Source organism: Leuresthes tenuis, unplaced genomic scaffold (genome assembly GCF_036924035.1).
Source record: "Leuresthes tenuis unplaced genomic scaffold, fLeuTen1.0.hap1 SCAF_21, whole genome shotgun sequence".
NCBI classification, from domain to species: domain Eukaryota; kingdom Metazoa; phylum Chordata; class Actinopteri; order Atheriniformes; family Atherinopsidae; genus Leuresthes; species Leuresthes tenuis.
The window spans coordinates 15339271-15356511 of NW_027325375.1; the positions used below are offsets into that span (position 1 = coordinate 15339271).

Below are 17241 nucleotides of genomic sequence, written 5' to 3' on the forward strand. Positions count from 1 at the left end.
TATCCGTCAGAAACTGTACATGAGAAGGAAAATTTCACACCCTCTAATCTGAAGAGTTCGGCTCACTTTCCCTGCTTATGTCTGCTTCGAGAAACTGTGGAGGGGAAAGTCCTCCAACTCAAAAAGAGCACTCTACAGTAGGTACCTTACAATTCTGTCTTGCCATTTTCGAACTGCACTTAGAAGCTCCGGCCTCACTGCTTGTCCACTTCTTAGCATTTTTCAGAAATATAGAGTTGGTTTCAATTAAGCTCAGAGCGGGGGGCAAAATTACACTTTCCAAAAATGCCAAGATCCCAGCTTATAGGAATGTTCAGCATGATGTCATGTGGTTCTAAGCCCTGTGATGTGATTTAACACTGTTAAAGTCTAATATAAAAAATCAGTACATTTTCATTATGATTATGATAAAAACTGAGGAATACACACAAGAAGCATGTACACATGACAAATACAACAAAGGTGCCCAGATAGACTTGCATGGTTCATTATGTTGTGGCCAGACTGTTGGCAGTGCTTTGGAGGACATCTGGATCCCTGATGAAGTGAGCAACCGGCAACGCATTCAATAACACACATACAGAACAAAAACACACACACAGAAAGATAAAACACTACCAGAGCTTTCCTTCAACCTTAGCCCACACATAAAAACAAGATGTTATGTTCCATTTTCTTCTGTCATTAGTGAAGCGTGGAGGCACTAAACTGCACACACAGATATTCAGCACACACAGTGTGTCGGCCATCATAAGCTGCCTCAGACTTGAAGTCCGTGAGCCTCTTCACTGTGCTGAAGGCTTGTTCAGCAGAGCAAGCAGAGTGTCTGTCTGCATTTTGCTGCTCATTATTGAGTGGTAACACTAACAAAAGCTGAGACCAAGACACCGCAAAAAGCTCCGCACACACACGCAAATATAGCTCTCCGTAACTCAGCATAGGCGGTACCCAAGGAGCACCCTGTCATATACATCATCATCTGCGTGAAGCCATGACAACAAGAACTGACCTACATTCCCATTAAGACAAGAAGCAGTGACACAAACTGAGTCTCATCCTCCTTGAGCCAGCTGAAAAACCCACGCACTCATCATTACAGCACCAACACTGAGGCCTGCGGCTTTGAAACAACTGAGCCATTTAATGGTCTCTTCTGGGCATCAGAGAAGTCCATTCTGCACCATGCAGAGAAGCAATCATCTTTCTGATCAGCCTCAGGAAACTGAGGGCCGTGAGTGAGAAATCAGAATTCATGGCAGCGAAACAGCAAATGCCAAACATGTGATTTTCAGAAGGAACATATGAGAATTTCAGTCTATAAATTACCGCCTGTGATATGATATATGAGAAAACAGATGAGTATCAAAAGGGAAAGGGGTGAAACTTCCATATACGATTTAGTGCTCCGAAATGAACAAAGCACAAACCTATGCTCTCTTTTTCAGTAATGAACACGTCATGTATATCTCTCTCCATTTGGTTCATCTTGCTAAGTCTCATAATTGAAGAAAATTTCTTATTCGGGATACGTAGCTGCAATGCCAGCAGCTGGTTTCGCATCGGCAGCCTCATGCTTCGGCAGTCTCATGGTGCTGAAATCTTGACAGCTTTGGACACCTTTATAAACAAGCTATAAGTGGCTTGAGGCGTGCAAGTCTGCCAAAGAGACAGCTGGCAAGGTGTTCCGGCATCTCATCTTTCACTGAAACCCAGGCCAAGAGGCAGAGACCTGAAGCTCTCAAGGCTCATCATGCTGTGAAACCCCACATGAATACTTCACATTGCCAAAATTAATGCTAAACTCTGTTTTAACTTAGGATCTAATGCTAAATCTACTTATGTACATATTGCTTAGAGTTTGTACCAAGCATTGTACTATTTTTTATTCTATTCTAAATTCTTAAAATAGCTAATCGTGACAAGTTGAAATAGCTAAAAATGGATGGTAAAACACTTAAATAGTCAGCAAACGGTGGATAAACAGGTGAAATACTTAAAAAGCAATAGATACAATAGCGAAATTGAAAGCTAACTATGGCTAAGTTGTTGAAATACTTTAAAAGTAATGGATAAATGATGATAATGTCAGTTGACATTAGATGACGTGTTTAAAAAGCTAAAAGTTATTAAATTAAGTTTCATACTGGCTAAAGTGTAAATAAACTTGATAGAAAGTAATAAATTGCTGTAAAAAGTGTCTAGCTGGTATCACACCGATAATATAATTGTAGACACTTTATAGTGTTGTATTTTTTAAATTACATTAAGTGTACTGATACAGTACTGTATGATGTCTGCATTACCTAATTGTTCATGCCTATATTTCCATATTTAATCTGCTAATCTAAAGCACATTCAGTCAACTACTGCTGGCTTCCACATAAAAAAAACTGCCATTGCTATACATTACACATGAAGTACACAGCAGTAAAGGATTTGAGGAATCACTTGACTGGTTCATGCAACAAGGATTTATGTTTGTTGAACCCAAGAATTAATGCACCATAACAAGAGGAAACACTGTGTGCATTATACATCTCAACATAAACTTGTTAAGCTGCCATCTTGGTATTACTGTTCAGGTTATTTTAGCATTTGAAAATAATAAGGACTGATGGTCCCTACCACTAATTGACAGTGTGAGCAGGAAAAGACAACATTCAAGTCACATCCGCCAAAAAGTGTGCAGCACTGATGCCCAATAAAGCATAATGTGAATAGGTTACAGGGTGTCATGTCCTCTTACCTTGTATCCTGGGCCGAGCTGATGAATGGCAAAGATCTGAGCTGGGTTTAGAGCTTCACTGAAAACATAAATGGCTCCCAGCTGACCACAAAACACCCTGTTGGCATCTGCTGTTTCTGATGAACCCAGAAAACACTTGTCATAGCTCTGGAAAAGAAAAACAGAAGTATAAAAGTTAACAATCATATAGATATATTTTTACAGTAAATTAGGACACATGAGCCCCTTTAAGAATAAAACATTTTGTTGATTTTTATATTGAAATGCATCACAAGTTTTAATGAGCTTTTCTTGATGTGGATGGTAAAAAGAAAAAAAAACAAAAGAAAAATAGATACATTTTTTCTTGTTTCTAATCATTTGTTCCAACTTTGCTATCTTACATTTTTTCTGTCCACTCGCCTTTCATTAGCCACATCCCATTCATGCCCTTTATCACAATAAGATCTGTCCTCCTGTGCTCTTTCAATGTGATGACATGCATTTTATCTTCTGTCTTCAAGACAAAACAAACTGAGATAGCATCAAGGCATTTTGAGACGTTCTTTCACCTCCTACGAGTCTTCTGATGAGTTGCTCAAAACATGTGCACAAACTGCAACACCTGACCTTAAGGCTGAGAAATTTCTTACAAAGAACAACTTAGTAAATGCAGTAAAGTCAAACGCCAACTGGAAAGGAATTGTATCAAAGGTTGCGCTGCCACAGAGAAGCCAAGCTCCCTTTCCCCTGGTAAATGGAAAAGTTGGAAGTTTGAGTTGGGCTGAGTTGTGCTGGCAAGGGGCCCAAGGGCAACTCTACCATAGCCAGCTGATGATGCAGAAGGGCAAACCTCAAATGTTTGCCAAGATCACAATAGGAGGGCAGTGTGACATGAAGGCAGTCCAATAGTGGATTTCTGAGAGCACCACGGTGGCCCTTATTTAAAAAGTTAAAGATGATTCATCGAAAATGTTTCTTTAGCCAGCAATAGCAAAAAGAACAGGTAGTTGTACAATGAGCTTTACATTTACAATCATGACAGCATTGGTGTCCTTACATCATTGGTGTTGACATGCCAGGCCATATCACCATAGGAGACCAATTGGCCATTGACGTAGCAACGGATCTCGGAGTTTCTCCAGCGGTTGTAGATGTGGACGATGCTGATCATGTACCACTGAAAAATACAAAAATATGCTCAGAGACGGACGGGATGATAGAAAGACAAAAAAGTCAAAAGAGACAATGAACCAAAATGTGAATACAAAAAAAATGACTCTCCTCCCTTTGGGCTATTTTTGCAACTCCTCAACTCAGTTTTCTGTTTGGTTAGAGACAGCTCTGCATTTTCTTTTGCCTTTTTATCGTGTTTTCAAATCATACTAGGTTTGAACATCGTCTCAAAGGTTTTTCTCACCTTGTCTGATCTTGTTGATAATATTGTGTTACTTTGAGCGGCAGCTTTGTTGTTGGCCAAACGCATCATAATGACTCATCTACGATAAAAGCAAACCTGCTGAAGCCTGTGGTAAGGAAAGTATGTTGTTTTCACTTGTGTGGTTGTTATCAATAACCAGAAAATACTGAGAATAAGTTTGCTTCAGTTAACCTTGTCCTGTACAGCTGATATTCATTCTTAACAATACTGAGAATCTTCTTTCTGACCTTAAATTGAATCTCTCATTAAGAATTTTACCGAACACAGACTATCACAACGTGCTGGACTCATTCAGTCCTCAAGAGGAAAGACTGAAAAGAGGAGTAAGCTTTCAGAGTGAGGAATACAACCTAAAGACCTGCCGGCTTATATATTGAAGGGCAGTGCACAACAGCAAATGTACATGTAAGCATTCTTTCTTTCACACACACATGAACACACATATTAACCCATGAACACTGCAGACAAAAATGCTGTGAGACATGGTGACTTGTAAATTGATCAAATGGAACCACTGGGAACTTTGTTAAGCACTACAGGGATTCTACTGGATCAGCAAATACTGTGGAAGGCCATCTCATCAAGCGAATATGTGTTTGTTTACGGGTGCATGCATGGAAGTGTGTGCGTGCGTGCAAGTTTGTGTGCAGGACAGCAGCAAAATGCTGACAGAGCGGTAGAGAGGCAGTGCGCCGGCCTTAATTGACAGACCTTATCTAGACTCATCAACATTCCTAGTGAGTGCAGGGAAAGATAGAGGAGGAGAGCAGCACTACTGATGCCGTCTCATCTAACAAGTGGTCCAAGGACTTCCAAACAGCGTGTGTTTTCTTACTTTGCGAGGTTGGAAATCATATTTCACACAGTGCTGAAAGCCTTTTCCTTTCGACTTCAATGATGTCACGATAAGACAGTTTCCCACAAAGTGGGCAGAGTAACCAATTCCTTTACTGGTTCGAAAACTGCAAAGAAATCAGAAAAAGTAAGAAATGAAAACAAATTAAGGTCAATGAACGGTGCAACATTTAATTTTCTGAATGACATGTGAAACATTTCTTATTTTTCAATCTAAGTGTAATAATAAAAAAAGAAGCCCTTTTTACAGATAAATTTGCACCAAAAGAAATCCTGTCTATCAAAAAACAAGCAGGGCACCTTCCACACCCATCCAGATATCACATTATCAAAGCAAGTTCCAGACACAAAAAGCTGAATTTCAAAGTGCTTTCTTTGCAGCATCACCAGGGGTCCCAGATCACAGGTTTATGAGAAACACTATTAATCCCCTTCCCCCACATTTTTCACCCATAATATTTCTCTTCCCACACTCGTAGCAGCCACGTAAAACACAGTCTCACAGCTAAGACGCATTTCACTTCTAAAAAAGGTCCAGAAGGATCACGCACACAGCAGAGCCAGAGAGCAGATATAAATCCCTCTCGAGTGAATCCCTGGTACACATTAGGAGGGCATTAAAGTGTGTTATCATGGCCTTCATGCAGCTGTGGAGGCCAGTATTAGACATGCAACTTGAGTAGTAGCTGCATCTGGGGGAGGATGATAAGACCTGGACCAAAAAAAGACAAGGATGCCCTCCCTTTCTTGCACCTTACTTACCATGACAACCTGACAAACGGTTACTAAGGAAACAAGATTACATCCTAACACTTTACATGATTACAGCTCATCTCTTCGATGGTATCTCAAGCATATTCACTTCCATGTTATCCTCGCATCCTGCATGAGACCAGCTCATTGAATCTTCCTGTCAGTAATGAGTCTTTGACTCAGTTAGGGGAAGAGGTGAAGGGAGGACACTGCTAGTTAACATCACAGAGTGAAGAGGTGGAGAGAAGATGCCCAGCTGTGGAGTAAAGTAGTTCAATTAAATAAAAGGTCAAAGCTAATGAAGCTTCACACTGGCTAACGGTCTGCATTTACAACACTAACAGTGAGGCCAGTGAGGTACAGAGTTCCACCACGAGCTGAGGCATTCATCAACCTGTACACTTACACTGAAGCGTATAGACATTCAAAGTTATCTGTTTATCTCTTAACTTAGTGTTCATGTCCTTCAGTCTGATAAGTTAGGATTTCATTATCTGAAGAGCTTCAGCAAAAAAAGAAGAAAAAACTTGAGCAAAAGTGCTGGATTTCACATTCAGGAAGAAATTAATGAAAACTAGTAAAATAGATCTTCTGCTCAACATCTGTGGCCAGGATACATATTTGGCTAAATAGCATCAATCTAAATCAAAGCATTATCACTCCCAGGACTCAAGAAGACAAAGTCTTTTGATATTCACAACACATATTGGCATACAGTAGAAAGGTGCCTTGGCTTGCTTTATTAATTTATTCAGCTGTGAGAATTTTTTTTAGTCAGATCAACAGCAATATAACAGATGAAAGTTTATACAAAACGAGTGAAAAGACACTTTTAGGCTGGTTTCAGTAGAGATGCTGAAATTTCAGGATTTTCTACAGCCATTTTCTTCCAGAAAATTGGGAGCCTTCCAAAAAAAAAACTTTTGTTTTATCATGAAGGACTGACCCAAAAACATGGTGTAAACCATCTTTTAATCCTATTTATAATCCTATTAATTAACTCCTCCACCAATGCCCTATGCAAAAATGTTGATGCAATGTCATAAGTTTAGTTTAGTTCAAAATTTTTACTCTTTTTCAGTCCAGTGTATCAGTACAAAGGTTTTGTTTTATTTCCTGTCATAGTAGAGATGAATGGTGGACTACTTACCAATAGAGGTATGGTTTGTCTTTATCCACATTGATGTTGTTGAGTGGATCCTGTCTGAACCAAGTGTTGATGGTGAATCCATTCTGATACGGCCATTTCGCAATTGGTGGTAAAGCTATAGCCTGGGGGAGGATACACACATCAGAGCAACTCTTGCAAAGGTGAAAAACATTGAACTGGTAGCCATTATTTCATGTTCATCATATCTCATGCTGACGGTGTAAAGTGCTAATAAATATGCGCCGACTGACTGTAAAGATGGATCGCATGAAAGTCTTTTAAGCAATTTGGGCACACAAAGAATAAATTTGTATAATTTGTCTACAATGTAGGTGCTGTAGATGAGCGTGCGTGTGTTTGTACTGGTCAGTCTCACCGCAGCACTGCGTCCTGGGAAGTTGAAGAAGGTATCAGGACCGTGTCTCTGAGGCATCTGGTTCAACACAGACAAGAGCTTGATGGCATGTCTTGGCTAGAAGAGGACAGTACAGGAGAGAGACACTGTCGTTACTATGTGACAGATGCCCCCTATCTGAGGCAGACTGGAGAGCCTCTGATAAAGAAAAAAAAATGGTGTGACATCACATCTCCACCACAACCACAATCAATCAATAAGTCTTCAATCACCTCTACCTTCCCCCCGACAACAACCCTTCAATACCATGGCGACCCTTAATCGATCTGTCTCTAGAGAGGGCTGCTGGGGGAGGAGGAATTGGAATTAACTAGGAAATACGGGCAAGGTGGATGGGTTGTTGATAGTTATTGGATAGAGGGAGTAAGGAGAGATAGCTGAAGGTATGGACCGCTGATCAGAGACCAGAGGTTGTTGATGGAGGTTGTGCTGGAGCCTGAGTAGAGGGGATATTGACGAGGAGGGACAGGAGCATTAGCTAGTGAAAACCAAGCCATCACACACTCTGTACACCTCAATAACCCTAGAGTAGCTATGGACATTGAAGGAGAAGTCAACATGAGGACAAACAGGATGTTTAGATGTGCTTATATGATTTTTCATGTACTGTATGTCACTTATAAACCAAGATTTAGCCAATGAATAACATAAAAAGTAGTTTTGTAAGTATCCCCAATGGTATCTTGGAATTGGTAATTTCCTAGAAAAACTATTTAAAAATGTTCAAGGTTGTGTGCAGAGCTTGATTAAGTGGATGGATCTGACCAAGAGGGCACCTTCCTTAACCTTTTTACAGGAAATTTGTACATAAACTGAAGCAAATAGCACCATGCTTGACATTTCATGGGAACTTTAACCCCATTAAGACATCCTTAATCTGCACAATTCAGGTTTCAAACATCTGAAGTGAGGAAACTGCAGCGAGTGAGTGCAAGATGAGGTAATCAGTTAAGATTAGAACAACAGTAGTAAAGCTGAGGTTGAACTAATCACCCCTAACTCTCAGTTCTGAAATAATCTCACTAACAGGTACCGGTGCTACTCTGAAAGTAAAAAACTGTGGAAACTAGTTTCACTGGATAATTAAAGCAAAAAAAAAATATGCAATAAATAGTGTTTGTTGTTGGAAAGCCTGAATTAATCAGATGCAAAAGAGTTCCATATTTGTTTCCCTGAGGGACAAAGCCTGATCAACTATTTTGTATTTATAAGCAAAGCATATCAAGCACGAATAACCAAATAAAATGCCTATTTAGCAGTCCAGGATTACAAAGGTTTGAATGGCAGACTCTGCAGAGTTTAAGATGAGGAAATGTGGTGGAGAAGAAAAAATGAGAGCCCTTGAGCTAAGTATTTAGTTCAGTCGAGCTGCTCTGTGGTTAGTAATAGAAAATGGTGGGTGCGTGTATAGAGACTACTGCTCTAACTGCAGTAACTCAATTAGTCATTTGTTGCGTTCATAAAGTAAATCAAAAGAGAGAGAAAAAAATATCGCTGATGGGAAAAAAACAACACAAATTGCCCTCGTCTTCATATCAAAAGCAAAAATCAATCCAAACAGATACGTATCCTATGTTAATCTAGTTCATTAGCACAATCACCCCATTCAGTGGCATTCAAACAAATAACACCACAAACATATGCAGTATAATTAATTTCATATTCATTACAATAAGCTTCCACAACAGTTAATTGTGCAATAATTGATTTTCAGAAAGGGTGAAAAAAATCAAGAACATTTAGTAATAAAACCATTTTACAATATTTTGCCATAAGCTGGTATTCATGAGTAACTATATTGTAACAATTTAGATTTATCTGTAACACAGAGACATAATATGCTGTTAAAACTTTTAGCTCCTGATTGAATATACAAAAATACTTATTTACAATGATTATTTTGTCATTTTACAACCCACTTACATTAAGAAACAAAATGCAACAACTTTCATAAAAAATATTCTATTCACGTTAAATTGATCAGAACCTGTCACGGAAATCACTACACGGGCTCAGGAACACTTCCGGAAATCACTGAATGTGAACAAAGTTTGTTGTGCCATCCAAAAAAGCTTTCATCGAAATGGACTGAGGTAAAGTGGAAAATTGTTCTGTGGTAACATCTGTTCAAATCTGAAAATCTTTTTGGAAAAAAAATCGTGGATTCTGCATCCACCAGATTAAAGAGCCGAGGGACCAGGCAGCTTTCAGTTGAAACGCCTGCATCTTTCAAGGTATGGGGATGCATTAGTGCCTATAAAACTAGCAAATGTGGAAAAGCATCATGTGCTGAAAGAAATATGAAGTTTTCATAGCAACATGGGCCCTATTCATTTCACTAAGACAGTGTTACACTGCATCTATTACAATAGCATTACTTTGTAGTAGGAAAGACTGGGTGTGGACAGGCCTGCCTGTTATCCAGGCCTTTAACCAATTGAAAAAAATGTGGTGCATCATCAAAATATGACGAAGACCCAGAACTGTAGAGCAGCTAGAGTCCCACTTTCAACGTTTGATGTAGTTAGGTGTTCTATTGTGAATGGACTATTATTTTATTAATTATTGCGTCTGTTTTTATTTACATTTTGCACACTGTGCTTGTCTTAATGGAATTGGATTTGTAGAATGACATAAACAATCATTGTTGACAAAGTTTTAACAGTATAATATGTCTGTGTGTTATGGAGAAAATCCAAAAAGTTGCTCATGAATACCAGCTCCTGTCAAACAGTCCACAATAATCTGGAGATTTTCTCATATGTGTTAGTCTGCTGCCACCTGAGCCGACAGTGGGGATTCAACTGAAGCGTCTTCTTCAATTGGAGTTCTATCGAAGGGCAGATTAAGTTATTTTTTTATGTTTTTATATGCCATTAATGAATGGTGAAGGAAGAAAGTCACAAATGTTTTCCTTATTTGTGACTTTCTTCCTTCACCATTCATTAATGGCATATAAAAACATGTAATAAATGCAAGTCAAAGGTGCAAAACCAATACTGTTATTCTCTCTTACAGAAAACAACACTCATGAACTTCTTGAAATGTGTTATTTGCAATGCAGCTTTCTTCCTTCACTTAATAAGGTCATTGTGAAATTGTATGAACTGTTGAAGAGTGAGGCCCTTGGAAGGTCAGCCACTTGTTTTCCCACCATATAAATAAAGACTTGTAAATATGTAAAATATGGGCTGTTTAATGTTTGCAGTCAAGCTCTTGAAAAACACTCGTTAGTGTACAGAGTGCAGTAGATGTATATTTCAAGCTAAAATATACCTGTTCTCATAACACTACCCACGCACAAACATCTGAAACTATCATTCCTTATGTCAGAGGATCTTTTTAAATCACAACTAACTTACCCAGATGCCATTTTCTCCCCGCAGCATACTGAAGAGCAGCTTCAGCTCTTTGACTGTGATGCTGTAACTGGCCATGACTCCCAGCATGTCCACCAAGAGGTCTGAGAAAACACACACAAGCAAAAAGGGAGCGTAAGACGGCGGCGTCAAGCGTGCGCAGTCTCATGAGCGCCTTTGTGAGTCAGTGTTTGGAGGGCCCTGTCGTGACATTTCTCCTGATAAAATATGATGAGGTCATAAGACAGAGACAGCTTGTATACTGCGAGTGTTGGGCTATTTATCATTCAGTGCAGTCAACTTTCAACTGTGCTCACGCTCACACTCAAAGCTACTCCGTGGTAAACAAAACACACGGTTCGTTGGATCTCCAGCGGAGCTGAAGGTGCTCAGCGTGACTTAATACAACAAATGTTGTCCGTGTGGCAAAACAACTGCAAAAGTGTTAATTAGCTATGTGCAACACACTTGGTATTCGAGGCATTTTGACAAGTGTAAAAAAAATCAAATAAATGACATTAAATAATTATACACTCTATCCCTAAAATCCCATTCAAATGAGAAAGACCAGGAATAAAACATACTGAAGGGGTGTTGGACTCATTATCATATTACCCAATTATATTCAGGAACAAAAAAAGCTATATATGAATCTTTCTTATTTTTACAACTCTTTATATCTTTTTTCTTATTTGACAGGTTTGGCAAAAGCTTTGATTTTCTAAAAGCTAGCATATTGACATATTGAAGTATAAAGCTATAACAGCAGTAATTAGCTTACTGAATTTGATTTTTTTTAAAAATCATATTTACCATTACATTCCATGAATTTACAAAACCAAAGATTTAATAAATATCACATCATCTAAATAATTAAGCTTATCAGTACCACTCTGCGGCAATTTTAACATCCTCCCTACTCCACTGACTTATAACAGATCAGTGTAGATATGGCAGAGGTGCAGCACAGCCCTCTCAGAGAGAGGCAATCTGCTTAGAGAGGCTCTTCTTTCCTATTACGCCAGCTAAATATGAATAGACTCTCCCCACGATATTTCATTAACCAGAACCAAGCGACTGGGGAAAGGAGAGTGCTCGCTCACCGAGCCGCTTGGAATGAGAAGAAAATGCCACACACAATGTCCCAGATTCAAAACCTCCAAGCTCTGTTTTTAGTGCATTTAATCCATGTAGGTCATTTTAAATAGTTTTAGGAAAGAGTCGGAATTATGGTTCAAAGGAGGCGGCATTAAATTGATTAAAGCAACATATACTCAGCGATAAGTCAAAGAAGCTATAAAAACACAAAATCCTCTGGTGATAGGTAGGACAGAGAGGAGAGGGGGGTTGTTGTATGTATGCTGAGGCATCAATAAAGGAAAGTCAGGGTCATTATGAACATGCAAAGAGAATGACTGTGTAGGTGCTGTTCTGCAATAAACCCCTGTACAGTGAGGTCATATATCCACTTTTGCTGCAATGGAGGGTTCTTAGGTGTTTTTTGAACACACACACACACACAGAGACAAACATTTCAAAGGCCTTTCATCCCTGATCACTCAGTTTGGCTGCAAGGCCAATTATGAAAAATGGTGGTTCATATTTTTGGGGTTTTAGAAAGATGACCGCTAGTGTGCTTTCAAGTTGCAGAAGCACCTTCACTGACAGATGTAGCCCAGGGTCTGCATGTAAATGGGATATTTAATTGATTTATTTCCAACAGATTAAAAAAATTCTATGTGTAGAGGACGAATTAATTCAGTTAATTCCAAAGACTCATCTGAAACGTAACAAAATGAGATAAATTTACAAGGGTCTATCAGCTTTCTGCGTGAACTGTGGATCAAGTTATATATATATATATATATATATATATATATATTATATCTAAGGAAATATTGTGCCATCCTTTTACATGGTGTCTTTATTAATGATACTTTGATTACTCTTTTGTTTTAACCAGTAAATCATTTTGTAATTCAAGTTATAAATCACTAGTCATACTGTAACACTGCACATGCTCTTATCAAGCTAATAAGATGTCAAAAACATGCAAACTGAGCCATGGTGATAAGTGTGTGTCAACAGTGAAGAACTTTAATTCAAATTCACTGAAGCGGCTGCAAGCTCAGAGCAGCACAACAACAACGATGCTGCAGGCCCAAAACAGAAGCTTGCTTTCAACCTGGCTAAAGCTGCCACTAAGAAGGAAAAATGATAAGCCTGTTGCTGGTTATCTAAAGCTGGAGATGCTGCTGACATCAACTGTGAAGCCACAGTCTTTTTATATGACAAAAAATCCCTTCAGCATGTTAGCCTTTATGCATTGAGCCCCCGTGCAGCTTATATTTGGAAAAATGATCATTCACAAAGTGCTGTGATGGGAACACTGCATCTGTCATTCCTGTCTGTTTCCTCCAGTTTCAGATTATATACCATAAAAATGGCAATGCTATGAGGTAGAGTCAGCATTTTGAAAGTAAATGTACTGTGACATTGGCACCAAAATTCATATGGAATTGCAAAGGCATGTTCATATCCAGTAAGACAGAAGTACACCATCTGCATACCTCTGCAGGTCACTTAGTAATGTAGGTAGTTAGGACTTTTTAGTGACAGTAATTTTATCTAATTAGAATTAGCAACTAATCAGTGATCTAGCATTTAATCTAAGTGACTCAACATGGCTTAAAAGCACTAAAATTACATTTTTATCTGAAAATAATCAATTTCCTGTGTTCCTTATCCCAATATGGTGTATACTGATTAAAGAATATTATACATGAACACCACCATATGGCCTCCTTCATTTTCTTTGTCCTAACAATGTTAATTAGGAGCTCCCACATATTCCACCACACGCTCAAAAAAAGCAGAGCTAACCAGCTCACCTGCAATCATGTCGTCCACACTGCTCATTTTGAGCAGCACCTGCTGGATGAGGCCAACCTCGGTGCTGGTTTGCAGGTTGCGCACGCTCTTGCGAAGTATGGCGGTAAACATGCTCCAGATCTCAGCCTGGCACGTCACCTCACAGTGGGACAGCAGCTCCACCATGCAGCCGATGCTCTCCGCCTCCTGGATGATGAAGTTCATCTCCAGGTCAAACTCGCCGCCCACCAGCTGGGGGAGGGTGATGGAGAAGTAGAAAGAAGAGGACACCAGCAAAGTTAAGGAAGGGAGATTGTGGACGTAAAGAGTAAGGGGGGGGGGAGAAGGTGGAAAGAGAGAACAAAAAGAGGGAACGATTTAGTGCAGCATTTTCATCTTTTGTCATCAGGAGAGGTAAGCCTGGCTTCTGATGGAAGCTGATTGCGGTTAGGAAACCATATCTTTTGCCGGGGTGGGGGGGCGCAGACTGCAACAAACAAACGTCCTTCATCTGGACACACAAACACACCACCTCCTCCTTTCTCTCTAACATGAGGAGACCAGCACTCTCCTCCTGAACCACAATTACTCTCAACATGCAGCCAGCATAAAAATGGCCCCCTCTGCTTCCTCACACACACACACATGCACACACACCCCCCCACACACACACACAACTGCAGGCAAGCACATTCAGATTCACACATGCAGTGATTAATACACATCTCAGTCCTAGTTCTCTCAGATGGCATTAGTCAGATGATACCACACTTTTCAAATCGAGAGCAAATGTTCCGTCTCTTAATGGCTAAAGCACTATAATTACTCGTGAAAGTACAGCTTTCGTATGACTGGGCCTCACATTCACTCATGTGCCGCACGAGCACCATAGCATACCCACACAATTCGTCCTTAGCTTACTACACTGTCCAGGAAATGGTAACCACGGTAACCAGCAAGCTAAAAGAGCACCATTGAGGTTATTAAATCAGATGGAACAGCAACATGAAATAGATTAGGAGAGCCTTGCAAGACACAGAAAAGGATGAATATTATTAGGACTGTAACTGGAATCAGAACCTCATCTGATCAAGGGTTGTTTGGTTAAACAACTTCTACATGAAAAATTATAAATATGTGATGTCACTGAAGAGACTATATTATGAATGTAGTAACAGATTTTTTTTTTTTTTTTTCGTGTAATGAAATTTAAATAGAATTCTGACAAACCTTTGAAAGAAATCCTTCTGTGGGAAACTGTCCATGAGAATGAACAGCTATTGTGTATGGCTATTGTGGGTTTTTTTTTTCCCTCTCTTAAACTAAGGTCTTAAACTAAGGTCAGACCAGTGCTTTTTGATATGGGCCACGACTCTGTCTTTCTAGCACACCCTGTTCACTGCAGCAGCAACATACTCCCAAGCTGCGTGTTTGTCTTTGATTGTCAACCCACTTTTTTAGCTCCCAGAATAAAAAGCAATGCCTCGGTCCAATCTTCTCTAACTTTGCTGTTATCTCATCTGCCAAAAAATGTTCTCTTCTCTATCAGGCTACTCCTGATATACCCTTGTGTATACTGGCATTACATGAAGGAATATCACCGGGAAGGTTGTGTAATTTTAGGTGGATTTGAGATTGTGAAACCACAGGTGTGTGTGCTGCAAATGGGATTCTTACAATCTACTTAAGCATGGGTTTTAGTGTCTTTTATCAAAAATAATAAATCAAGCATTTTGAACTAAGTTCATGTGGAATATAGTCACATTTTTTTTTAAATCACAGCAATCACAAACCACTCTGCTAACAGTTTTTTCAGACCAGAAAAAAAAAGTCAAATAAAAATCAAAAGATATTGGAACATGACACCTGTATGCAGTCTTACTTAAAATAAAAAAAATCTTGCTGCATTTATGTAACATTACCAAAAAGTCAAATATTAGCAAGCCTTAATAACATGTTGACCTATTGATGGTTCGAGGTCTCAGGCACTGGGAGATCTTCAACATCAGTAGTTAGCCTTGCCAAGTCTTGTTTACTCTCCTGGTATTTCAAGAACATGACCTTCATTGATCAGTTTTTAGACCTTGGGCTCTCCTTGGTTGTCTACCTGCCTCCCATCCCTTTCTTTTCAATCAGACCAACTGCTTCCCTTTTCTCTTTCATTCTGTCCTTCTGTCTCTCCCGTCCTTCTCTCAGCAAAGTGAATTGATCCATGGCACTCTGTGAATGCATTAGCACAGATTACAGAGAATGCGGTATGGAATAATAAGGAGAAAGAATTTAATTCACCCCGCATTGTATTTTCCTAACTCCGCCGAGGTTCCCAATTACAGAGCTCACTGGGGACCACTGCGTCCTGCCACATCTACACACCACGTCTATCTGAAGAAGCTCAATATACAAGGCTCCAGGGAGAAACGGCGCAGCTATCATTTGTAGAAACTTGCTTGCAGGTACGAAGCAACTCGAACATATAAATGCACAAACTCCTGGGGGCAAACCTACACATGTACAGCACAAGCATAATCTCTCCCCACTTACTCTTCCCATTCAGAATATCACAACAAGATGAGAGGGGTGATGCAAACGACTGCAACAAAATGAGTCGCATGACAAACAATACAGCAAAAAAAAAAAAAAAAAAAAGCAGCGTGACAGCCAAAGGCATAGTGGAAGGAATAAGAAGGAAGGGCTACTATAATTGTTATCTCTGCCCCAGCAAAAGGAACATTTGGAAAGGTGATTTAAAACCTGGGTGACACTGCCAAGAGCAACTTCAAACAAGCAGACAAAAAGGAAGAGAAAGAGAGAGATCGGTGAGGAAGAACACATTTTTCAATGTGAAAATATTCACATCAAATATATGTACTCCATTTCTGTTGTCAACAATAAAAGTGATAGATGTTTGAGCCTTTTTTTTTCAGTAAACGGGGTGCTAAACTGATGTATAAATAGCAGTAAGGCTGATCACAGAGACCCTAAGCACACTTGAATTCACTCAAGCACCATCGCCATCATGCACAGCAACAAAAGACTACTAATTACTTTTAAGAGGGAACATAATTCTTGTGCATAAACACTTGTAACCTTGAACCTCTCTTTTCACCCCACTCTGCAAAATGTCAGCTCAAACCCATTGTGGGAAAACTCTTACATATGTTCAAGTTTTCACATCAGCGGGCAGGAACAAGATGCCTTTACTCACTTGACACTTAGCCTATTGGTGAATGGACACATAAACATATACGGGCACGTGCATTAGGCTACACGCCTCCGGATGAAGGGGCCTGGCAGAGCTAACCCCTTCTTTCCTCTGAGGCACTGACCTCACTGTTTTCTTGGCAACTGGTCGAAGACGTTTGTTTTGGCAGCATTATGACAATGATTGCTCCCAAAGCGTACCACTTATGCCTCTATGTTCCATTCACACACACACACACAAACCACAAGCAAGGAAACCAGCTGCTGAGTCAAACAGGCTGTTGTCAACCACTTGCTAAGGGAGTAACAACCTATTTCCCACAATTGACATTCCAGGGGGTTCTTAGAACATCTGACAGGTAAACATTAGAAGTGTGAGCTGGTGCATATGTTTAGAGTTAGCATGAGTTAGCAGAGTTGCATGAGTTAGCATGTTTTATGCCTACTATGTAATTCAGAGGTTTGAGTATA

At 39.6% G+C, this 17241-nt stretch overlaps 1 protein-coding gene across 17 annotated transcripts in view; it reads right to left on the reverse strand.

Moving 5' to 3' along the window:
- Positions 1-17241, reverse strand: part of nbeaa (neurobeachin a) — a 91840-nt gene that overhangs the window by 52427 nt on the left and 22172 nt on the right. For all 17 annotated transcript variants that reach the window (XM_072374985.1, XM_072374987.1, XM_072374988.1 and 14 more), the window contains exons 2-8: positions 13590-13821; positions 10702-10802; positions 7301-7396; positions 6925-7046; positions 5002-5128; positions 3786-3905; positions 2747-2893 (exon numbers count right to left, since the gene is read on the reverse strand). In XM_072374985.1, coding sequence (XP_072231086.1) covers positions 2747-2893; positions 3786-3905; positions 5002-5128; positions 6925-7046; positions 7301-7396; positions 10702-10802; positions 13590-13821 — 945 coding nt within the window. The remainder of the gene's footprint in view (positions 1-2746; positions 2894-3785; positions 3906-5001; positions 5129-6924; positions 7047-7300; positions 7397-10701; positions 10803-13589; positions 13822-17241) is intronic.